The sequence below is a fragment of the Haematobia irritans genome, chromosome 1, assembly GCF_050003625.1.
Source record: "Haematobia irritans isolate KBUSLIRL chromosome 1, ASM5000362v1, whole genome shotgun sequence".
In the NCBI taxonomy this organism is placed as follows: Eukaryota; Metazoa; Arthropoda; class Insecta; order Diptera; family Muscidae; genus Haematobia; species Haematobia irritans.
Genome location: NC_134397.1, coordinates 159,665,038 through 159,691,629, shown reverse-complemented (window position 1 = coordinate 159,691,629; position 26,592 = coordinate 159,665,038). Strand labels below are relative to the sequence as shown.

Here is a 26,592-nt window from a genome sequence, read left to right as displayed (position 1 = left end):
TAAAAATGAGTAACTTCGTTCGTTAAACTAAAAAGGACCAAATCCATCATCTCAAGACGGCCGGGAGTAGGCCAAAATAGAGGAGAGCCATTTCATGCCAAATCGAAACTGATTCTACAATTTGATGTTATTTTCAACATTTCAACATCCGTCCTATGACAACTCATCACTTCTGCGGTAAAACAAAATTTTCTATCATGTCAAGACACCCAATTTTTATTCGAATCGCTTTACTATACACCCAAAGAAAAATTTTAGACAAACTATTTCGTATTTTCGTTTAGAGCAAACTAATTCGAATATTTGATAAAAAAAAAAAAAACAATTCAACGAGTGTCACTAAATTTTTTAATTTACTTTGAAAGAAAAGTTCTTAGCGTTAAAAGAAAAAATGCTAAACAAAAGTCGTATTTTTATTTTAAGGACAAGAAATCTTTGGTCTCATTACAATATTTATTCAGTGTATGTAAGATTCAACTCGGCCGAATATTTATTATTTCTGCTACTGTTTGTAAATCACGATTATAGCGTTTCCACTTTCACAAATTTTGAAAGGAATACTTGCCAACCAATTACAACAAAGAAAAAACTTTTTTTTGTAGAATACAAACGACACTGAACCAGAATTCGTTAAAGTTTATTTTTTATACAAAAAACATACACTATATACCATTAGTCAATGCACTTTTTGTTGACATTTCATTAATCATCTGCAACTTTAACTCAAAATACAAACAATTTTAAGCTCTTACTGATAAAGACAGTGTTTGGTTTGTTTGCTACCTCGGCACGCCACAATAGCAAATCAAAGAAAAAATGTTGCAAACAAAATTTATTACTTTTACTTGAACAAACAATTTCAAACTAAAACATCAATTGCCAAAAATAAACAAAATGACACTTCAATAAATATAGAGAAGAAATATAATCATCGTATATTTTTTAGAAATATTTATATAATCGAATAAAATTTGCTCGTATGTTATCGACCTAAATGCTTTAGATCATAAATGAAATTATTTTTTTTTTTCAAAATTTAAATAAATTCTCTGTCTCCCCAATTTATTCATGAATGGAATTAAAACCAAATGAAAAACCCCTTTCAGTTGGTTTACAATCCCTTAACCAAAATTACCAGAATTAAACTGAAATTCTTTATTCCTTTGCAGTCCCCACTTTAATTGCCATGATTTATTCTCGTTTGAGTTGACATCAAAATATGCAATATATCACAAAATTAAGCTTTATAATTTACGATGGCTGATGGTAATAAATTACCGCCGAATTCACCAAAAACAAAGTAAATGTCCAAATATCCAATTTATTTGTAAATTGTTTAGAATTGTGGGAGAGTGGACGGGGTCTGGTTTACAATGAAAAGAATGAAATATGCGTTCGGTTGTACATAGAATAATATGACAACCAAACAATATTTAGGATATAGAGGAATAGACCTAATACACACCAGGACACAAACTATATGCGCAATATTCTGTCAAACAAGATCTTAATAAATATTAAAAATTGCTTAATATTTTGTCACATTCACATAGAGGGAAATCATGGGTTTTGTTGATGACATTCGAGTATCTATATTTATGTATACGATGGCAAGGTATGAATAAAGTACTTGGGAGTAACCTTAGACAGGAAACTGAACTGAAAGAGTCACATAAAAAATATAACAGAGAAAGCCAAAGCCCAACATCGGCATTGTGAACAAGAGAGCTGGGCTCTAATGTATAGGTAATGCGTAATGAAGCCAATCCTAAGAAATGCATTCATAGTCTAGTGAACATCAATGGCGAGAAAGTGCAACATAGAAATTTGACAACGGGTCCAACGGATTTGTTTTGTCTTGGCATAATTGGGTCTATGAAAACCACTTCAACCGGAGCCTTGGAGACTATTATGGACTTAAGACATAAGGCTCAGATAAAAAGTGTAGCCGCAATGGATGCGATGAGATCGAAGATGTTGGCAGAATGGACGGAAACACAAAACATGATCGTCATAAAAGGATAATTGGGGAGACGGAGGGTGAAATGGCGGATGCTGGGGCGGAGAATGGCGTTGGGCATAGCTGCCGAGTGTGACAATCTGACGCCAGTAAAATGGTCCTGGCAGAATGGAACTCTAGACAAATAACAGAGGAAAATAACTGCAACACCGATAGATGGCTGAGAGGACAGACGTATATGTGGATGACACCAACAATATAAACAAAAAAACAAAACAAATTTTATTTCTACAGAAAATTTTGTCAAAATTTTATTTCTATAGAAACTTTGATTTCTCAAAATTTTATTTCTATAAAAAATGATCTCAAAATTCTATTTCTATACACGGACGAAAAAGACTGTTTTTCATATGTTTGGGTGTAAAAATTATATGTTTGGAACTCACATTTTTTAACACAATATTTTTGAGTGCAATCATATAATGTTCATAAACTAGCATAACATGTTTGGGACATATATTTTAATATGTTAGAACATATTATGTTTAGGACATAAAATGTTTGTAAATATAATATGCTTATATATATTAACATATATATTAATTTGGAAATACCCTATAAACATATATGTGTTTAGAAAGAGAGACCTAGAGAGTAGAAGTGTGCACGTGAGTAATATTTTGCTCACACTCACGACGGAGAAATCTTATTCACGCACACTCACGCACGTTCACGAAAAGAAAATTAGTATGCACGCACACTCACGCACTAAAATCTTTTAAATGTCGTGACTCATGAAAAATATCGTGACTCACGAAAAGCCTCGTGACTCACGAATAATTTTACTCATAATTTACCTATAGAACCTGACTAAAAACATGAGTATGATTAAAATCGAGAGTGTTATGAAACTTTTAACACCTAGGATGTCACTAAAATTATAAATGAATTCAACTCGTAAGCATTTGATGTTCGTAAGCGGGATTATTTTCGTGAGCGTGTTTTTCCGAAATTCGTTACTCACGCACACACGAGAATAGTATTTTCGTGACTCACGCACGACATTTGGTTGGTTACGCTCATTTGGTTATCACGCTCAGGCACACGCACGTCGTTGTTGTCAGCGTGACTCACGCGTGAGTCACGACAATTTCGTGTCACGTATACACCTCTACTAGAGAGTATGCTGCAAGTCAAATAATGAAAGTAACCAATTGGCGCCTTAAAAATATATGCACACAAAGAAAATTTAATTAAAATTTTTATACCCTCCATCATATGATGGGGGTATATATTAACTTTGTCGTTCCGTTTTAACACATCGAAATATTGCTCTAAGAACCCATAAAGTATATATATTCTGGGTCGTGGTGAAATTCTGAGTCGATCTAAGCATGTCCGTCCGTCCGCCCGTCTGTTGAAATCACGCTAACTTCCGAAAGAAACAAGCTATCGACTTGGCACAAGTAGTTGTTATCGATGTAGGTCGGACGGTATTGAAAATGGGCCATATCGGTCCACTTTTACGTATAGCCCCCATATAAAGGGACCCTCAGATTTGGCTTGCGGAGCCTAAAAGAGAAGAAAATTTCATCCGATCCGGCTGAAATTTGGTACATGGTGTTGGTATATGGTCTCTAACAACCGTGCAAAAATTGGTTCACATCGGTCCATAATTATATATAGCCACCATATAAACCGATCCCCAGATTTGGCTTGCGGAGCCACAAAGAGAAGAAAATTTCATCCGATCCGGCTGAAATTTGGTATATAGTGTTAGTATATGATCTTTAACAACCGTGCCAGAATTGGTCCATATCGGTCCATAATTATATATAGCCCCCATATAAAACATTCTCCAGATTTGACCTCCGGAGCCTCTTGGAGGAGCAAAATTCATCCGATCCGGTTCAAATTAGGCATGGTCGCTAACAACCATACCAAAATTGGTCCAATCACACAAAAATTGGTCCATATCGGTTCAAAATCATGGTTGCCACTAGAGCCAAAAATAATCTACCAAAATTTTATTTATATAGAAAATTTTGTCAAAATTTTATTTCTAGAGAAAATTTTGTTAAAATTTTATTCGGTTCATAATAAAATTTTCATCATTGTCAAAATTTTACTTCTACAGAAAATTTTGTCAAAATTCTATTTCTATAGAAAATTTTGTTCAAATTTTATTCGGTTCATAATCATGGTTGCCACTCGAGCCAAAAATAATCTACCAAGATTTTATTTCTATAGAAAATTTTGTCAATAGTTTATTTCTATAGAAAATTTTGTTAAAATTTTATTTCTGTAGAAATTTTTGTCAAAATTTTCTTTCTATAGAAAATTTTGTCAAATTTTTTTTTCTTTAGAAAATTTTGTGAAAATATTATTTCTATAGAAAATTTTGTTAAAATGTTATTTCTGTAGAAAATTTTGTCAAAATGTTATGTCTACTTTGTCAAATTGAATTATATACGTATTGGATCGATCTTTTTTGATTTAATATATACCACGTATGGACTTACGTACAATTTAGAAGATGGTGTTAGGAGGTTTTAAGATACCTTGCCATCGGCAAGCGTTACCGCATCTTAAGTAATTCGATTGTGGATGGCAGTGTTTAGATGAAGTTTCTACGCAATCGATGATGGAGGGTACATAAGCTTCGGCCTGGCCGAACTTACGGCCGTATATACTTGTTTACTACTAATGTATGCCCTAAGGTCAAACATAATATGTTTGAACAATACAAACAATATTTTGTTTGCACCAATCCTGAAAATATATATGCTTGAAGCAAAATGTGTTTGGGGTATATGTTACAGAAGCGAGGGTGTAGACAATTTTCTCAAAATGTTATTTCTATAGAACATTTTTTTCAATAGAAAATTTTCCAAAAAATGTATTTATTTATATAGACATTTTTTTCAAAATTTGATTTCTATAGAAAAATGTCTCAAAATTTTCTTTTTATAGAAAATTTTCTCAAAATTTTATTTCTATAGAAAATTATCTCAAATTTTTATTTCTATAGAAAATTTTCTCAAAATTTTATTCCTATAGAAAATTTTCTCCAAATTTTATTTCTATAGAATATTTTCTCAAAATTTTATTTTTATAACGACTTTTCTCAAAATTTGATTTCTATAGAAAATTTTCTTAAATTTGTATTTCTATAGAAAATTGTGTCCAAATTTTATTTCTATGGAAAATATTCTCAAAATTTTATTTCTATAGAATTTTTTTTCAATTGAAAATTTTTTCAAAATTTTATTTCTATAGAAAATTTTCTCAAAATTTTATTTTTATAGAAAACTTTCTCTAAATTTTATTTGTATAGAAAATTTTCTCAAAATTGTATTTATATAGAAAATTTTCTCAAAATTGTATTTCTATAGAATATTTTCTCAAAATTTGATTTCTATAGAAAATTTTCTCAAAATGTTATTTCTATAGAAAAGGGAGCCACCGTGGTGCAATGGTTAGCATGCCCGCCTTGCATACACAAGGTCGTGGGTTCGATTCCTGCTTCGACCGAACACCAAAAAATTTTTCAGCAGTGGATTATCCCACCTCAGTAATGCTGGTGACATTTCTGAGGGTTTCAAAGCTTCTCTAAGTGGTTTCACTGCAATGTGGAACGCCGTTCGGACTCGGCTATAAAAAGGAGGTCCCTTGTCATTGAGCTTAACATGGAATCGGGCAGCACTCAGTGATAAGGGAGAAGTTCACCAATGTTGTATCACAATGGACTGAATAGTCTAAGTGAGCCTGATACATCGGGCTGCCACCTAACCTAACCTAACGGTTTTTAGAAGCTCACGAAGTGAAATCTGGAGATCGGTCTATATGGGAGCTATACCAAAACAAGGACCGATGAACCGAAAAAATTTTTCAGCAGTGGATTATCCCACCTCAGTAATGCTGGTGACATTTTTGAGGGTTTCAAAGCTTCTCTAAGTGGTTTCACTGCAATGTGGAACGCCGTTCGGACTCGGCTATAAAAAGGAGGTCCCTTGTCATTGAGCTTAACATGGAATCGGGCAGCACTCAGTGATAAGGGAGAAGTTCACCAATGTTGTATCACAATGGACTGAATAGTCTAAGTGAGCCTGATACATCGGGCTGCCACCTAACCTAACCTAACGGTTTTTAGAAGCTCACGAAGTGAAATCTGGAGATCGGTCTATATGGGAGCTATACCAAAACATGGACCGATACACACCATTTGCGACACACCTATTTGTGGTCCTAAAATACCTCTAGATTTATGGTTTCTTGGAGGAGCAAGTGTCATCCGATTCAACTTAATCGGATGACACTTGCTCCTCCAAGAAGCTGCTGATGTCAAATATCGGTTGATATGGGTTTGGTATGAGCCATTTGCAATACCACCCGGATCACATTTACTCACGACAATGCGAGCTCTTATACATTCGTTTAAATAACTGCAAGTTTAAGAACTCAAAACATCGATTTAATGGATCATCCGCCTGTCTTGACTTGCCAATGACTTCTTTTTATTTCCGTATGTAAAAAAATAAAATGAGATGTCAACGTTTTTCGATACCTTAAGAAGTTTTGGAGATACCTCAATCAGAGTGGCTAAAGTTTTCCGATAATTGGTTCAAAAGCAAGCAAAGTTAATAGATAATAATGGGGAATATTGTGAAAAGCAATTAACCGAGTTTCGATGATTGACACTAGTTCTCTAATACCGAAATATAAAAGGTAACTAGTTCAAAACGATGTTATTTTTTTTAGTCCACAAAAAATGTGAACTTTATCAATTCTGCTCGGTTTAACATGTCGAATTAATTTATTTTTTGAAAATATTTGACATCACTCCAGTATATGCGTTTTATGTATTATTTTTACTGTTGTCGTAACATGGTAATTTGCAGATTTTACATTAGCATGAACAAATTTTCATACATTTTATGTCATTTATCATTCATTTATAAGCTACATTTTAATAACACTTTATGTGCTATATGATCACAAAAAATAAAAACAAAAACAGGCACTTAAAAACCAAAATGACATTTTTTCTTGTTGTTGTTTTTTGTTTTGTGTTTTTGGGTAATCATTCTTTTGATGAAAATTTGTATGCCTACGAAGTGTAAATATTTCCATGTTGGCTTTTCATAAATTCACGTACAAACATAAAATGCACTCTTGACGATGTAATTAATTTATCATCACATACAACACACACACAAACACAGAGCATAATTCCTGATAAAACTCATGTGTCGCTTTTTTATGATTTTGTTTTATCTTTTGGTTTATATATTTTCATTTTTTGTGGTTACTCATTGCGGTGTACCATATGTGTGAGAGAATTTTTATGATGATGTTTTTTTGTATTTAATAGAAATTTGCCAAAAATACATAAATTCATAGATATTGCGAATGATATGCTTATATAACCTGTATTAATGTGTAAAGGTACATGGTAGCTGACATTCTTAAATCGCTTTATATATCCAAATAAAACAAGAACTTTTGTAGTGTATGAAATTCTATTAAAATTAATTTTTAGTATTAAAGTCATATTAACATAAAAAGGCAATTAAATTTTTATCGAGCTATTGTCCCATAGTTGGTGGAGGGTAGGAAGATATATACATTTTTATGCCCTCCACCATAGGATTCCCTTTGCAACACATCGAAATATTGCTCTAGGACCCCATAAAGTATATATATATATATATATATATATATATATATATATATATATATATATATATATATATATATATATATATATATATATATATATATATATATATATATATATATATATATATATATATATATATATATATATATATATATATATATATATATATATATATATATATATATATATATATATATATATATATATATATATTCTGAGTCGTGGTGAAATTCTTAGTCGATCTAAGCGCTAACTTCCGAACGAAACAAGCTATCGACTTGACATTGGGCACAAGTAGTTGCTATTGATGTAGATCGGATGGTATTGCACATGGTATTGCCATATCGGACCACTTTTACGCACAGAAAAAAATATCACCAAAATATTTCCAATTAAAATGTTAAATGAAGTTGAAAAATTTTTCAATTAATAAATTAATTGATACAATTAACTTTTTAATCATGATAAAAACATTAAGTTAATTTTAAGTCAATGATTGAAAATTTTAAAATTTTTAATTAAAAAATTAATTGATACAATTATTTTTTTAATCAAATTCTGAAGACTAATTCAGTTAAAAAAAGTGCTGATTTTTTTAAAATTTTTAATTAAAAATGTATTTCAAACAATCATTTGTTAATCCAAACTCTAAGCCAATTCAGAGAGTAATTAAAAATATTTACCTTTTTTAATTAATAAATTAATTGAGTTTTGCAATCAACATCAATTAAATTTTTAATTGAATCAATTAAAAAATAATTGAAATTTGCTGAAAAAATCAATTAATTTTTTAATCAAGAATTTTTTCTATGCCCAATTAAAACTGTGATTGATACTATCATTTTCGTGATTGAAGACATTTCAATTAAAAAATTAATTGGATCAATTAATTTGGTGATTGAATCAGAAAAAAAATTGTTTGTGTGCGTATAGCCCCCATATAAACCGATCCCCAGATTTGGCTTGCGGAGCCTCTAAGAGAAGCAAATTTCATCCGATCCGGCTGAAATTTGGTACATGGTGTAAGTATATAGTCTCTAACAACTACGCAAAAATTGGTCCACATCGGTTCATAATTATATATAGCCCCCATATAAACCGATCCCCAGATTTGACCTCCGGAGCCTCATGGATGAGCAAAATTCATCCGATTCGGTTGAAATTTGGTACGTGGTGTTAGTATATGGTCTCTAACAACCATGCAAAAATTGGTCTACATCGGTCCATTATTATATATAGCCCCCATATAAACCGATCCCCAGATTTGACCTCCGGATCCTCATGGATGATATATATAGCTCCCACATAAACCGATCCCCAGATTTGACCTCCGGAGCCTCATGGATGAGCAAAATTCATCCGATTCGGTTGAAATTTGGTACGTGGTGTTAGTATATGGTCTCTAACAGCAATGTAGCAATTGTTCCATATCGGTCCATAATTATATGTAGCCCCCATATAAACCGATCCCCAGATTTGACCTCTGGCGCCCCTTTGAAGAGCAAAATTTACCCGATCCCGTTGAAATTTGGTACGTGATGGTACTATATGGTCTCTAACAACCATACAGAAATTGGTCCATACCGGTCTTAATTATATATAACCCCAATTTAAACCGTTCCCCAGATTCGACCGGTTGAAATTTGGTAGGTAGTGAAATTTGGTACATTGCGCTAGTATATGGCCTCTAACAACCATACCAAAATTGGTCCATATCGGTCTATAGTTATATATAGCCGATCCACAAAAATAATCTAGCAAAATTTTATTTCTATAGAAAATTTTCTGAAAATTTTATTACTATAGAAAATTTTGTCTACATTTTATTTCTGTAGAAAATTTTGTCAAAATTTCATTTCTATAGAAAATTTTGTCAAAATTTTATTACTATACAAAATTTGTCAAGATTTTATTTCTATAGAAAATTTTGTCAAAGTTTTATTAAGAAGTTTTAAGATACCTTGCCATTGGCAAGTGTTACCTCAACCCAAGTAATTCGATTGTGGATGACAGTCGTTAGTGCAAGTTTCTATGCAATCCATGGTGGAGGGTACATAAGATTCGGCCTGGCCGATCTTACGGCCGTATATACTTGTTTTAATATACTAAATTTGTCATACCGTTTGTAACTAGGCTTACCAGGCCGGGATTCGCCTGCATTGTCCAGGAATTTCTTCTGCAGGAAGTGTCCCGAATCTTTCACAAAATTTGCCGGAATTTCAATTGCTTAAAAAGTAATAAACAGATTTATTTAAAAAACAAGCACATACGGACTTAAGTTCGGCCGGGCCGAATCTTAAATATCCACACCCAGAGAAGGAATATGATCACCTCAAACAAGTGTCAAGAGCAAACTGTTATTTTTGGGTGTTGACCCAAGAAGTCAAATCGGGAGATTGGGTTATATGGGGGCTATACCAAACCGTGGACCGGTACACACCATATTCGGCTCACTTATTTGTGAACCCAAGATACGTCTCGATTTTGAATTGCAGGTAAATCGGATAAAAATTGCGGTGTCTAGAAGCCCAAGATGTCAAATCAGGAGATCGGGCTATATGGAGCTGTACCAAAACATGGACCGATACACACCATTTGCGACACACCTATTTGTGCTCCTAAAATACTTCTAGATTTCCATTTTAGGCGAATCGAATGAAAACTACGGTTTTTAGAAGGGGGCCACCGTGGTGCAATGGTTATGCACCTTGCATACACAAGGTCTTGGGTTCGATTCCTGCTTCGACCGAACACCAAAAAGTTTTTCAGCGGTGGATTATCCCACCTCAGTAATGCTGGTGACATTTCTGAGGGTTTCAAAGCTTCTCTAAGTGGTTTCACTGCAATGTGGAACGCCGTTCGGACTCGGCTATAAAAAGGAGGTCCCTTGTCATTGAGCTTAACATGGAATCGGGCAGCACTCAGTGATAAGAGAGAAGTTCACCAATGTGGTATCACAATGGACTGAATAGTCTAAGTGAGCCTGATACATCGGGCTGCCACCTAACCTAACCTAACGGTTTTTAGAAGCTCACGAAGTAAAATCTGGAGATCGGTCTATATGGGAGCTATACCAAAACATGGACCGATACACACCATTTGCGACACATCTATTTGTAGTCCTAAAATACTCTTAGATTTACGTTTTCTAGAAGCCCAAGACCCCAAATCGGCAGATCGGCTATATCAAAACCTGGACCGATATAGCCCATCTTCGAACTTGGCCGTGCGTGCAGAAAAAAGACGAATCTGTGCCAAAATTTAGGACGATAGCGCTATTATTGAAGGTTGTAGCGCAGTGCTGCCGCTACTACTTCAATCGAAGTATTTTGCTTCATTTTCACAAAATTTACTTCGTCACTCCTTCTTTCAAATATCTGCTTCACTTTTTGTTCTGCTTCAAATTTTTAAATTTTCCCCATTTTACCTAATTGTTTTTCCTATTCCTTTAATTACGATGAACATAGCGGTTTTAATCATTGAATTATTAACCGATGTGGACCAATTTTTGCATAGGTGTTAGACCATTTACCAAATTACAGCCGGATCGGATGAAATTTGGTTCTCTTAGAGGCTCCGCAAGCCAAATCGGGGGATCAGTTTATATGGGGGCTATATATAATTATGGACCGATGTGGACCAATTTTTGCATGTTTGTTAGAGATCATATGCTGAAACCATGTACCATATTTCAGCAAGCCAATTTTGGGGGTCCGTTTATATGGGGGCTATACGTAAAAGTGGACCGATATGGCCCATTTGCAATACCATCCGACCTACATCAATACCAACTACTTGTGCCAAGTTTCAAGTCGATAGCTTCTATCGTTCGGAAGTTAGCGTGATTTCAACAGACGCATGGACGGACATGTTCAGATCGACTCAAAATTTCACCACGACCCAGAATATATATATATTTTATGGGGTCTTCGATGTGTTACAAACGGAATGACAAAGTTAATATACCCCCATCCTATGGAGGAGGGTATAATAAAATGAATTCTATTGTTTTGTTTTCAAAAATGTATGCTACTTCAATTTTATTCAATCTACTCCACTTTTTTGCAAAATCTACTTCACTCAATTTTTCACTAGCGGCAGCACTGTTGTAGCGTGATTACAACAGAAAGACAGACGGCCAGACGGACATGCTTATTCGTCTTAGAATTTCTCCCTGATCAAGAATTTATATAATTTATATAGTCGGAAATCGATATTTCGATGTGTTACAAACACACCACCTATGGTGGTGGGCATAATAAAGAAAATAATTAACTATTTGAGGCCTTAAAAAATTATATGCTTAGGGTGAAGGATAATATGTTTGTAAAATTTCTGAAAATATATATGTTTGAAGCGAATTTCCAAAGCTTTCAGATTCAGAAACATATACCGGAGGAAGATGATTCATTTTGGACCTTATGTGCTAATTTCTTAGGGAAATTGATATCGATAAGGCTATGGATCCAACATTTCTGAATTTTGGTTTTTGCTACAATCAAACTATAATTCGTTTTCATTTTCGGCCTATTAAAATATTATACTCGAGGGGCATATTGTCGCGCTTGAACAATTTATGAATTACACCATTATTTCAGGAAACATCCCAATAAAACACTGGCAAACTGTATGACAGATGGGCATAATAACTATTTTATCATTGCTCGTTTACAAAACCCAATAGAAATTCCTCAAGCTTTTTAATGGGATAGTGACTTATTTCCTGTAAAACGACATCGAAAACTTCTAATAAGTAACTAAAGGTCACCTTCTAAATAAAATTTTAAATTAAAGCAAAAACAAATTGTGGCCTCCAAAAAAACTCAATAATTCATTCATTTCATTCAGGCCAACATTTATTTTAAATAATATCCAAAAAATGTCTTCTTTAATCGAGACATGCAGCTGCGTTGTGTCATCGAAAAAGAAAACAAAAAAAAACAACAAAAACCAACTGCTCAAGTGTATTTTTGGCTAATTATTTTATTTTGCTGCAGATATTCCAAGCAAAAGTATGAATGGATTTGTTCTTTCTTCTCTGTGTCATATAAGTGCCAGATATTTTTGTTAGCCATTTAAGAATTTGTCATTGCACACGAGTAGATTTCGTGGATTGTTGACTGTTTTTATACCCACCACCATAGAATGGTGACGGGGGTATAATAAGTTTGTCATTCCGTTTGTAACGCATCGAAATATCGATTTCCGACTATATAAAGTATATATATTCTTGATCAGGGAGAAATTCTAAGACGATATAACGATGTCCGTCTGTCCGTCTGTCTGTCTGTCTGTCTGTCTGTCTGTCTGTCTGTCTGTTGTAATCACGCTACAGCCTTCAATAATGAAGCAATCGTGCTGAAATTTTGCACAAGCTCGTCTTTTGTCTGCAGGCAGGTCAAGTTCGAAGATGGGCTATATCGGTCCAGGTTTTGATATAGTCCCCATATAAACCGACCTCCCGATTTGGGGTCTTGGGCTTCTAGAAATCGTAGTTTTTATCCAATTTGCCTGAAATTTGAAATCTGGAGGTATTTTATGACCATAAAGAGATGTGCCAAAAATGGTGAGTATCGGTTCACGTTTTAGTATAGCCCCCATATAGACCGATCTCCCGATTTTACCTCTTGGGCTTATAGAAACCGCAGTTTTTATTCAATTTACCTGAAATTTGAAATCTAGAGGTATTGTAGGACCACAAATACGTGTGCCAAAAATTGTGAGTATCGGTCCATATTTTGGTATAGCCCCCATATAGACCGATCTCCCGATTTTACATCTTGGGTTTATAGAAAACACAGTTTTTATTCAATTTACACCTCAAACCTTGCCGTCTTACAAAGAAAGACTATCGCTCATCAAATTACCTACACTGAAAAGTAGACGTACCATGCTGAATATCTGTTTTATGGTTGATTTAATTAACGGAAGATTTAAATCTGACTTCCTTATTAACAGCATATCATTCAATGTTCCCTTTAGACCTACCCGCAACTTTGAACTGCTCCACATTGAATACTTTCGAACGAACTTTGAAAACAACGATCCACTTCGCCGTCTTTGTAAAGAATTCAATAAATTTTATTATTATCTTGATTTGTCAGAAGAGAAATACAATGTAAAGAAAAAGATAACATTATTATTAAATACTTGATATATTAACAAACAATATGTATATAATGTAATATATTACTGTTAGTCTGTAAGGGTTTAATCCATAGATGAAAATAATAAAAAAAAAAATAAAAAAAAAAATACCTGAAATTGGAAATCTAGAGGTATTGTAGGACCACAAATACGTGTGCCAAAAATTGTGAGTACCGGTCCATATTTTGGTATAGCCCCTATATAGACCCATCCCCCGATTTTACTTCTTGGGCTTATAGAAACCGCAGTTTTTATTCAATTTACCTGAAATTGGAAATCTAGAGGTATTGTAGGACCACAAATACGTGTGCCAAAAATTGTGAGTATCGGTCCATATTATGGCATAGCCCCCATATAGACCGATCTCCCGATTTGGGGTCTTGGGCTTATAGAAACCGTAGTTTTTATCCAATTTGTCTGAAATTGGAAATCTAGAGGTATTTTAGGACCATAAAGAGGTGTGCCGAAAATGGTGAGTATCGATCCATATTTTGGTATAGCCCCCATATAGACCGATTCCCCAATTTTACTTCTTGGGCTTCTAGAATACGAAGTTTTTATCCTATTTGCCTGAAATTGGAAATCTAGAGGTATTTTCGGGTCACAAAGAGGTGTGCCGAAAATGGTGAGTATCGGTCCATATTTTAGTATAGCCCCCATAAGAACGATCTCCCGATTTAACTCGTTGGGTTTCTAGAAACCGTAGTTTTTATCTGATATGCCTGAAATTGTAAATATTCTGGTATTTTAGGCTCACAAAAATGTGTATCGGATTAAGTTTTTATCGGTCCATTTGGTAATGCTTCCATATAGACCGACTTCACTTCTTGAGGGTGTAGAAGGCGCACTGATCATGAAAATTGCTTGAAACTCAATGTAAAATTTCCAGATTTTACTTCTACAGATTTAAGATTTCAAATCAAGACGTTATTTTGTAATTTTCTTGCACACTTACAAGAGATGTTAATGATTCCTCTAAACCTCAAACAAAAATGGTTCTTATAAATCCAGAATCTGATATTGTCCTCATAGGTGAAATCTTTAAATTTATCTTCGGGTTGTGTCCTCAAGCCCTCCTGAAATTTAAAAGGAAACCCTAATATTTGGTTCATGGTGGTGGGTATTTAAGATTCGGCCCGGCCGAACTTACTGCTGTATATACTTGTTTCTCTTTCTTGGAGCTTATCACCATTGGCGTTGTTGCTATTACATTTGCAAATGCCATCAGACTGAGGTTGATGTTGCTGCCCGTTGCATGTCAACTTATTTCACTGGTGTTTGGAAAAGTTTTTCATTAATGTGCCATGCATGCCATGTGGGCGTTTGTTCATATTCGTGTCATTCATATTTATAATTCCAACATGCGGACGGACAAATGTGCACACAAACAATCTTTCGTAGTATGCGTTTTTTGTTTTTGCAATTAAGCATAAAAATGTCTCCCCCATCAAATGATTTGTGTTGAATTTGGCTTTTAGTTTTTTGCCACTCTACAAAATTTTCCACATTTTTTTCTCCAACGCCATGGCTCTTAATCTGAATATAATGGCCCATGCATTCTTTACCACGCGAACATACGAGTAGTATAAGCTAGTGTGTATTTGTTGTACGATTTGGAACCAAGTTTTTGGTGGATTTTTCATGGATTACCAAAGGCATTATTTTAACCGCTGCTATTCATATCAACCAACATTAAGCGTTAATAAACATGAAATACCTTTGAATTCTTCCAAATAGGATAAAAGAATTAACCGGTTGGCTACCCAAATAGGACCAAAAAGGAGCATTGGGACTGGTATTCAAAAAAGTTAGTAGTAGTTCTGTTCCTGGCCATCGCTTTTTTTATACCCTCCACCATATGATGTTTTTATTTATCTTTTCATTTACTTATAAAACGTGTAAACATATATACAACATATTGTATATAAGGAAACATGAAGCGTTTATCGGTTGGATTTGGCAACACGTTCCAATTCATCCTTCTTCTTGATAGCATAGGAGTTAGAAGAACCCTTAGCAGCGTTGATCAATTCATCGGCCAAGCATTCGGCGATGGTCTTGATGTTTCTGAAAGCGGCTTCACGGGCACCGGTGCACAATAACCAAATAGCTTGATTGACACGACGGAGTGGAGATACATCAACGGCTTGACGGCGGACAGTACCTGCACGACCGATACGGGTTGAATCTTCACGAGGGCCAGAGTTGATGATGGCGCTGACAAGGATTTGCAAAGGATTTTCGCCAGTCAACAAATGAATGATTTCAAAAGAGTGCTTAACAATACGGCAGGCCATGAGTTTCTTGCCATTGTTGCGTCCTTTCATCATTAAGGAGCAGGTCAAGCGTTCTACGATGGGGCATTGAGCCTTGCGGAAACGTTTGGCGGCATAACGACCAGCAGAGTGGGGCAAATAGCGAGCAAATTTCTCCTTAACGGAGATGTAATCTTGCAACGAGATATCGTTGACGGTCACGTCATCACAGGACCAGCGACCGCACAATTTGATTTCGGGCAATTCTGTGTTGGAAACAACATTGGTTTCCAAAAGGGTTTCAGCACCCTCGGTTTCAATTGGAGGTTGCTCCTCGAAAGTCTCGGTCACGTTTTCAGCAACTTCAGCCATTTTTTTCACTAAGAAAAATTATCCCCGATGCAAACAGCAGTGGCGTTCGCCAGAAAAAGAAGGGGGTATATTAACTTTGTCATTTCGTTTGTAACACATCGAAATATTGATCTAAGACCTCATAAAGTATACATTCTGGGTCGTGGTGAAATGAAACAAGCTATCGACTTGAAGCTTGGATGTAGTTGTTATTTATGTAGGTCGGATGGTATTGAAAATGGGCCATATTGGACCACTTTTACATATAGCCCCCATACAAATCGAACCCCAGATTTGGCTTGCAGAGCCTCTTAGAGAAGCACATTTCATCCGATTCGGATGAAATTTGGTACGTGGTGTTAGTATATGGTCTCTAACAACCACGCAAAAATTGGTCGATATCGGTTGATAATAATATATAGCGCCCATATAAACCGATCTCCAGATTTGACCTCCGAATCCTCTTAGAGAAACAAATTCCATCCTATCCGGTTGAAACTTAGTACGTGGTGTTAGAATATGGTATCTAACAACCATGCAAAAATTGGTTAATATCGGTCCATAATTATATATAGCCTCCATATAAGCCGATCCCCATATTTGACCTCCGGAGTCTCTTGGAGAAGCAAACTTCATCCGTTCCTGTTGAAACTTAGTACGTGGTGTTAGTATATGGTCTCCAATAAAAATTGGTTAATATCGGCCCATAATTATATATAGCCCCCATCAAGGCCGTATTCAGGGGGGGGGGATGAGGGGGATCAAACCCCCCCCCCCCCCGAAATGAATGAATATTTTTATATAAATATATTTATATTTTTAGCTGCATAGAAAAATCTTATCGAAGATGTTGAAGAAAAGCTGGAGGTTTTATTTTGAAAAACGCTTACCTATAAAACTTGCACAAATCATAGAATACTAGTTGAAAAGTCCGTCAAACGACGGCCGAAAAAACAAATTGTTTTTGTTCTCGCACCACAAATTTCATTTTTGGAAAATGTCTTTCTGCTTTTTATTTGTGTTTGTTGTTCTTTTTGTGAACATGACTCGCTTTGTTTAGCCATAGCAACAACAACGAAATAGCCAAACACACATGTGTAAATGAAATGGCGCAAAACCTGCGAAAAGAACCTGCCTAATTTAGCGATGGAAGCACTTGGAGAGTGCAATAAAGGGATATTTCCAAACGTGCATATTCTTTTAAAAATTTTGGTCAATTTGCCAGTTACTCAGGGATGGAAAATACAATTTTTAAGAAAGTACAAAAAAGGTATTTTTTGAGCGGAAAGGTACTTTTTACAAAAATTTCACTGGAAAATTATTGTCAAGAGACTAAATTTTAAAGAAAATAAAATTTTGACAAAATTTTCTATATAAATAAAATTTTGACAAAATTTTCTATATGAATAAAATTTTGCAAAAATTTTCTATAGAAATAAAATTTTGCAAAAAAATTCTGTAGAAAAAAAATGTTGCAAAATTTTTTCTATAGAAATAAAATTTTGCAAAAATTTCCTATAAAAATAAAATTTTTACAAAATTTTCAATTGAAATAAAATTTTGACAACATTTTCTACCGAAATAAAAAATCGATAATATAGAATCGCATTCTTTTTTCGACTAAAACATTCTTGAAGATCAATAAAATCCTGTTTTTGACTATGTCTTTTACAAAATCGAGATTTTCTTCCCACATGAACATGTCTATGTCTGTTTTGCCATATTTGTAAAAGACTATTAGCAAATAAGGTTGATAAAGACTTTCTCAAAATATTAAAATATTTTGTCAAAGATATTCTACACAAAAGGTACTAAATCATTCGCGGGGGTACTACGGTAATGACCGGGGTGAAAAAGTATTGAAAAAAGTACTATAGTACTGCATTTTCCATCTCTGCAGTTACTACGTACTCATCCGAACTTTCATTTTCAACAATGAAGAGATTAAAGACGTATCTTAGAAATTCGACTAGCGAGAGTAGACTCAATGGATTGGCATTAATGTCGGTTCATCGCCGAATAATTGTGCCGACTGAAGAAGTCATTGATTTATTTGCTGTCCAAAAAGCCCGTCGGATCAATTTAATATTGTAAAAATATTGTATACATACCTATGCATAAATAAAATTATCTACACATGAGATTATATGAATATTTTTTTTTAAGTTGGAACCCCCCCCCCCCCAAATTAAAGTCCTGGCTACGACCTTGGCCCCCATATAAATTTGGTACGTGGTGATAGTATATGGTTTCTAACAACCTTGTAACAATTGGTTCACATCGGTCAATAATTATATATAGGGGGCTATATCTCAATCTAAACCGATTTCGATGAAATTTTGAAGACTTGAAGGGTTATGAAAAAGATTCATTTGTGCCAAATTTAGCCACGATAGGTTGGTTAAAAAGTGCAATGTGACCCAATTTGTCGAAATCGAGCGATACATATATATATGGAAGCTATACCTAAATTTGATCCGATTTCTTTCAAATTCGTCCTTGTACCCAAAAAACTCCTTGTACCAAATTTAATCAAAATCGGTTAATAATTGCGACCGGAGGAATGACACCAAGCGCTAGATAGACTCAGGAGGTGATTCTGAGTCGATCGGTATTGTGAGTGCAGCAAATGTGGTATAGACTGGTAACGGGGTATAGTAGCTTTTTTCTATATCTACACTAGAGTGACCGCAACTTATATGGTGCAAAAAAAATGTCGGAATCTTGTTCGCCTTAACCCCACAAAACGAATCCCCTTTCCACATATATTGGGATAGCCAAAACTTGAGCCGGATTAAACGACGTTAACACGTGCCGCTCGTCGCTCAAAATTTGGAAAAAAAAACTAATGTTTTGGTCAAAAAGTTAACGTATTGAGCCATAACTCGAGAACGGTAAACAATAAAAACACGCACGATATCACAAACGATAGCTTATTTTGTCCTTAAAAATTTATGTTATCAACAAAATTGTTGTAAGTCTGAGTCAAACCGAGTTACGCCACACTTTAGCTTCGAAAACGCGACCTGGTGCCACTAGGAGCATTCGCCTCAACCCCAAAAAATGATTCCCTTTCCAGATATTGGGATTGCCAAAATTTAAGGCCGATTAAACGACGATATCTTAATATCTAGCATGTATTAAAAATAATCGTGGAGGTTGAGGAGGTTCCCGAAAACATTTATGATTTATAATTAGATGTGTAGGTATATTTGAGAAATGTTTACAATATTACACATGGGCTGGACCTCTCCAAGACATTTGGCGAATTGTGAATTTATGTTCACAAATAGGGTGGTTTGTAATTATTTGCAATCTAGATTTTCACCATTAAGATAAGGCCCGGCCGATGTTCTATTGTATTTAGTTGATTTCAACACGAACATATACCATTCCATTTATTAATCAATTTTTATTTTATTTTTAGTAAAGATTTCTTGCCGTATAGGATGATTTCGCCAATTCATAGCAGAGGGTACATCAGTTGATTTAGTGCAATTTTCACCTTTCGATGTCACCTACTTTGTATTTAAATTTATTATATACATATATTTTAATAAAATAAAATATAATATTTAACTGGGACGAAATTGGTTTTTAATTCGGTCATTAGTATTATCAAAGTTGGGCAACACAACCGAATGATGAAGGTAGCAACAACCAATGTCGTCGGCAGACCGAACCAATATCATATGAGATATTGGTTGTGTCGACCGAATCAGTCGGGTGGCACAAATGCCAATTGGTAGTGGCTACAACTTCCAAAAGGAGGTTGGCAATAAATTCGATTGTCACAACCAATCTGTATTCTCTGTGTATGGGAGCTATATCTAAATCTGAACCAATTTGTATAATATTTTGCACACTTACGTCGTACCAAACTCGCCGATCGGTTAGTAACTAAATTTGATCCGATTTTTTCCAAACTCAATAGCACTCGTCCTTGTGGGAATACAATTTCATCAAAATCTGTTAATATATTGCGACTGAATCCTGCGCACAACAAATACATGGATAGACGGACGGACACCAAGGGCTAGGTGATTGAGTCAATGAGTATATATTTTACTGGGTCTAAAGCAGGGCTGTGGAGTCGAGCCAATTTTGCTCTACTCCCACTCTAGCATTTTTCATCAGCTCGACTCCGACTCCGGGTAATATAACAAAATCTCATTTTAATACCAATAATTTGTAGTTCTATTGTGGGGGTACCGTAAGTGGATCGATATAAAGTATCGTATTTATTTATGTGTGCAAAAAAAGGTCTTAATTTCACATTACATGCCAATTGAACTCTATATTTCAAATTTAGGGCAATGTTTAATAAATAAAATAATGATATAAATACCCATCATAATATGTGATGATACCAACAGTATATGTATTTGTGGACCAAAATTATTGATACTATCTCAAATCCTTTAAATTTGTTGCGAGCTATATAAGGGTTTATATTCCCATATGCATGAATTTGAATCTGAATCGATTTAGACAAAATTGTATATACTTCTACAAAATCTATGTACTTAAAATTTAAATCTAATCAAAAAATAAAAATGCAAGGAAAGTCTAAAGTCGGACGGGCCGATTATAATATACTCTGCACAACTTTTGTATTTAGATCTACATTTTGATAAAATCTCAAATCAGACTTCTACAAAATCTCGGGCAATATTAGGAAAACATTTATAATTGTTTAGACAAGTTCGCAAAAATGCATTTATGATTCATTCATTGAAAAATTTGAAAATTTGAGTCATTTCTACAAGTTTTCGACTTAGCAGTGAGTATCAGTGAGCGTACAATTTTGGAAAAATTTTTTCTCTAATAAATAAAATTTTGGCAAAATTTTCTATAGAAATCAAATTTTGACCAAATATATAGAAATAAAATTTGGCAAAATTTTGTATAGAAATAAAAGTTTGAAAAAATGATCAATAGAAATACAATTAAAAAAAATTGTGTAGCAAACAAACTTTTGCAAAATTTTCTATAGAAATAAAATTTTTCAAAATATTCTATAGAAACAAAATTTTGACTAAATTTTCTATAGAAATAACATTTTGACAATATTTTATATAGAAAATAATATTTCTATAGTAATAAAATTTTGAATAAATTTTTTATAAAAATAAAATTTTGACCAAATTTTCTATAGAAATGAAATTTTGACAAAATTTCCTATAGAAAAAAAATTTTGACAAAAAATTTTCTATAAAAAATAAAATTTTGACAAAATTTGCTATAGAAATAAAATTTTGACAAAATTTGCTATATAAATAAAATTTGACAATTTTTTCTTATAGAAATAAAATTTTGAAAAAATTATCAATAAAAATACAATTTTAGAACAATTTTTGTGTAGTAAATAAAATTCTGCAAAATATTCTACAGAAACAAAATTTTGATTAAATTTTCTATAGAAATAAAATTTTACAAAGTTTTCTATAGAAATAAAATTTTGACCAAATTTTCTAATAAAAATATCTATTACTATAAAATTCTGGCAAATTTTTCTATAGAAATAAAATTTTGACCAAATTTTCTAATAAAAAAAATCTATTACTATAAAATTTTGGCAAAATTTTCTATAGAAATAAAATTTTGACTTAAATTTTTATAGAAATAAAATTATCAATAGAAATAAAATTTTGAAAAAAATTTTATGTAACAAACAAAATTTTACAAAATTTTCTATAGAAATAAAATTTTGCAAAATATTCTATAGAAACAAAATTTTGACTCATTTTCTATAGAAAACAAGTAAGTAAAGTCTAAAGTCGGGCGGAGCCAACTATATTATACCCTTCACCACTATGTAGACAAACATTTGTGTTACCATCCCAACTACTTAAAATTAGCTGGGAGCTATATAAAGGTTTGCATTTCCAGATACAAATACTTTTAATGGAAACAATTTTTTTTTTGTACTTCTACAAAAACTCTAGAATTAAAATTTAAATCGGCTAACGCCCTGGGATGAAACACAATGTTAGTAAAAAATATGGGAAATATGAAGCGAGAGAAATTTTAGTGCAATTGTACAAAAGAGATTTATGATTTTTCAGGCGATACATATGTATTCGAGATATAGGACAATGAGAGTAATATTTACAATTTTTGCTACTCAGCAGTGGCGAATTTTGTGTAAAGTGTGAGAATTTTGGCCATATTTGTATTCTCTGAGGAAACTATCCAGTCAATTGGAGGAAAATCCCATTGAAAATGGGTCTAAAATATGAAACAGTCTACCATATTCCCCAATTCTGGTATACGAATATATGGGAGCAATATACAATCTGAACCAATTTTGCCTAAATTTGACATGCATAGTTAGAATAATAATTCTGCTATCTATACGAAATTTCACGTAAATGGGAGTATAACTTTGGCCCCCTGGTCATATGAGTGCAAATCGGACGAGAGATTTATATGGGAGCCATATCTAAATCTGAACCGATTTCAACCAAATTTGCCACAATTACCTATACTACTAAACGTACTCCTTGTGCGAAATTTGAAGCAAATCACGGCAAAACCCTGGATTTTGAGGCCATATAAGTTCAAATCGGACGAAATATATATATGGGAGCTATATCTAATTCTGAATGGATTTTGACTATATTTGGCACATACAATAGTACCGTTAAAAGTACCGTTTGTGCAAAATTTGAAGTAAGTCAGGGCAAAACTCTGGCTGTTGAGACAATATAAGTCCAAATCGGGCGAAAGATATATATGTGAGCTATATCTAAATCTCAACCGATTTTAACAAAATTTGATACACTTAACGATACTATTAAACGTACCCCTTGTGCAAAATTTGAAGCAAATCACGGCAAAACTCTGGCTTTTGTGGCCATATAAGTTCAAATCGGACGAAAGATATATATGGGAGCTATATCTAAATTTGAACCGATTTCAATCAAATTTACCAAGCATTGGTAGAATGTTAATACTACCCTCTGTGCACAATTTCACGAAGATCGGTAGTAAATTTTGGCCTCTGTGGTGATATGAGACTAAATCGGACGAAAGATATATATGGGAGCTATATCTAAATCTGAACCGATTTGGCTGATATTTTGCAAGTTTTTCGAGACTCATAAAATATTTTGAAATACTGAATTTGAAGAACATCGGTTGATAAACACGCTAACTATGACCACATCGGGGATAAATATATATGGCAGCTATATCTAAATCTGAACCGATTTTTTCCAAAACCAATAGCGATTGTCTCTGTCCCAAGAAACGGCCCTATGCCAAATTTGAGGAATAGCGATTGTCTCTGTCCCAAGAAACGGCCCTATGCCAAATTTGAGGACGATCGGACTTAAATTGCGAGCTGTACTTTGTGCACAAAATTACATATACAGACAGACGGACGGACAGACAGACAGACAGACAGACAGACGGACAGACGGACGGACATCGGTAAATCGACTCAGAATTTAATTCTAAGCCGATCGATATACTAAAAGATGGGTCTATGACCATTATTTCTTGGCGTTACATACAAATGCACAAACTTATTATACCCTGTACCACAGTAGTGGTGAAGGGTATAAAAATATTTCTATAGAAATAAAATTTTGATAAAACTTTTTATAGAAATAACATTTTGACACAATTTTCTGTAAAAACAGCTTTGAAAAATTTTTCTGTCAATATTACATATGTGGAATATGGCCTTAAAACAAAATGTAAAAAAAATAATTTCGATTGTTCGAAATATTTCAAATAAATTGATATGGGCATTAAAATGGATCGATCCAGCCCATCTGCTAGTCTAACATTCTAGGAAACATAAAAAGATAGCCGTAATTGGAAGTTGATTTTCATTTACAATCATGCTGTACATTGATCGAATGAATAACGCAATGGAAACTAATTTGCGTAAAAACTTGCTTAGTTACAAAAATGTGAAGTGTTTTAAAAAAATTGGTTTAGCCGGAGTCGGAGTCGAGCAAAATTTTTACGACTCCGACTCCAGCAAAATCTTCAGACTCCGGCTCCTGCTCCACAGCCCTGGTCTAAAATCAATATTTCTAATAGATACATTTTTTTAGCAGATCAAAGTTATTAATAGATTTCTTCAGTACTTCAATGAACTTTTTAATTTATTAAATTTCAAATAATAACAATTGGTTTCAAAACTCAACTAATTTTCTAATTGAGGGAACTGTAGTATTATTTATAATTATTTCACCATTAGCCCCAATTTCCATGAAGCTGCGTTACTGCTACGTTAGCTAACGAACTTTTGAACCGTACTATGGACATATCTGTCAACATGCCTATATATTCCATATGCCAGTTACACGGATGAAAAATACTGTTTTTCATATGTTTGGCTATAAACATTATATGTTTGGAACACAAATTTTTAAACACAATATTTTTGAGTGCAAGCATATAATGTTCATAAACTAGCATAACATGTTTGGGACTTATATGTTAATATGTTAGAACATATTATGTTTGGGACATAAAATGTTTGTAAATATAATATGCTTGGATGCAAACATATATTAATTTAGAAATCGCCTATAAACATATATGTGTTTAGTAGCTTGGAGCGCTATTGAACAGGGAGCGATATTGAATTAAGTTGGTGGTTGTTGCTTTTTATTACAAAATTAACATTTTATTTTTCCTTGGGCAATTGATCAGCTACTTCTTTGATCCTTACAAACAGTGTGGTCCGTTGTTCGAATCCCCGTCCGGGAAAAGGTAAAATTAAAATAAAAAAAATCATAAAATTGAATAATTTCTTCTACAATGTTTGTATTACAGAAAAAGGTGCTAAGAACTAAAAAATCTCGTGGAAGTGAGAAAGATGTCGGGGAATATACAATTGGGCAGAAACAAAATTTTGAGCATTCAGGTCGAAAACCTATGTTGTTAGCACCTATATTACCTGTTTATTTTCATAATTCATTATGATTGTAAATATATAAATAAATAAATAAAATTTTGAGCACAATATTGTTTGGGAGAATTTTTTTAAGCATATAATATTTTTGGGTGCAAAATGCTTCCAAACATATTATATGGTCACATAATAACATATTGTTTTTTGGAAGACAACATTATTGAATTTGGATGCAAAAATACAAAATGTTTGGAACTTAGACTACCCAAACATATATTGTTTAGACCAATATGCTTTCAAACATATTATATATTGGTAGAGATCAAACATATAAATGTTTGGGCAATACCCAAAAATGTATATGCTTGAAGCAAAATATGTTTGGGATTATATGTTACAGAAGCGATTTTTTGTGAGGGTGTAGGAACTTAACTGCGGAAAAAATTTCAGTTAAAGTTAACGGAGAGAAGATATTTGCTAATTACTTTCTGTTAACTGGCAGTTAAAGCCTAACGGGACTACATGAAAATGGCCTTAAATATAATAATTTTCAAGACATTTTATAAGACATAATGTGAAATAATTAGTTGTTTCAGTTATTTTTCAATTGACTATATTGTTGACTATATTTTTTAAGGTCAATTAACTTTTTTAATTGGAAATATTTGGGTAATATTTTTTCTGTGTAAAAACTAGCCTTTCCTTGAAGTGTATTCATTGCTTCCTTTTAGCCTTCTGACATGTAATACACATTCGTGATATAAACGTACGCTTAAAACCTTACATCTTTACCATTGCATTTTTCACGTTCTCTGTACGCAAATGATAATTATAATAACATTTGACATATCGTAAAACAATTACAGTAAAATGTAATGGTAACGGATATGGATATGTAGCTATTGGATATATGAACATGCAAACACATGTCCTCGTACACCTATATACACGTGTTGTACAAATACTGTATACAACAGTTCATTCAATTTGTAATAAACGTAAATAACAACAATAAACATCCAGGCAGGAATCATGTACCAATTTACGAACGTGCATTTTATTTGTTCTACATTAGCTATATACCTATATTTGTGTGTGTGTGTTTATATTTCTAATGATAATAACACATATACACATACACAAACTCCTTGTAGTCAGTTGATTGGAGACGACTACAAAGACCTAAAGTACCATGACACTGTGACGACGCTATCGCATAAATAACATCAATGAAGGAAAAATCAATGAAAACGAATTCAAGCATTTCTCTTCACGATATGGTTCAAAGGAATAAGCCATGGAAAATAAATGTGGTAAA

The 26,592-nt window shown here is 33.4% G+C and overlaps 2 protein-coding genes across 2 annotated transcripts in view; both read right to left on the bottom strand.

The window, feature by feature from the left end:
* Window positions 1-26,592, bottom strand: part of 5-HT7 (5-hydroxytryptamine receptor 7) — a 566,265-nt gene that overhangs the window by 334,120 nt on the left and 205,553 nt on the right. The gene's annotated exons all lie outside the window — the stretch shown is intronic.
* LOC142222091 (small ribosomal subunit protein uS7A-like) lies at window positions 15,653-16,475 on the bottom strand. The gene has a single exon (XM_075292051.1). The coding sequence runs from the start codon at window positions 16,415-16,417 to the stop codon at window positions 15,734-15,736; it is 684 nt and encodes a 227-aa protein (XP_075148166.1). The 5' UTR covers window positions 16,418-16,475; the 3' UTR covers window positions 15,653-15,733.

Coding starts and splice junctions, on each gene's coding strand:
- LOC142222091 (XM_075292051.1), bottom strand. CDS start 16,417: ATGGCTGAAGTTGCTGAAAACGTGACCGAGACTTTCGAGGAGCAACCT.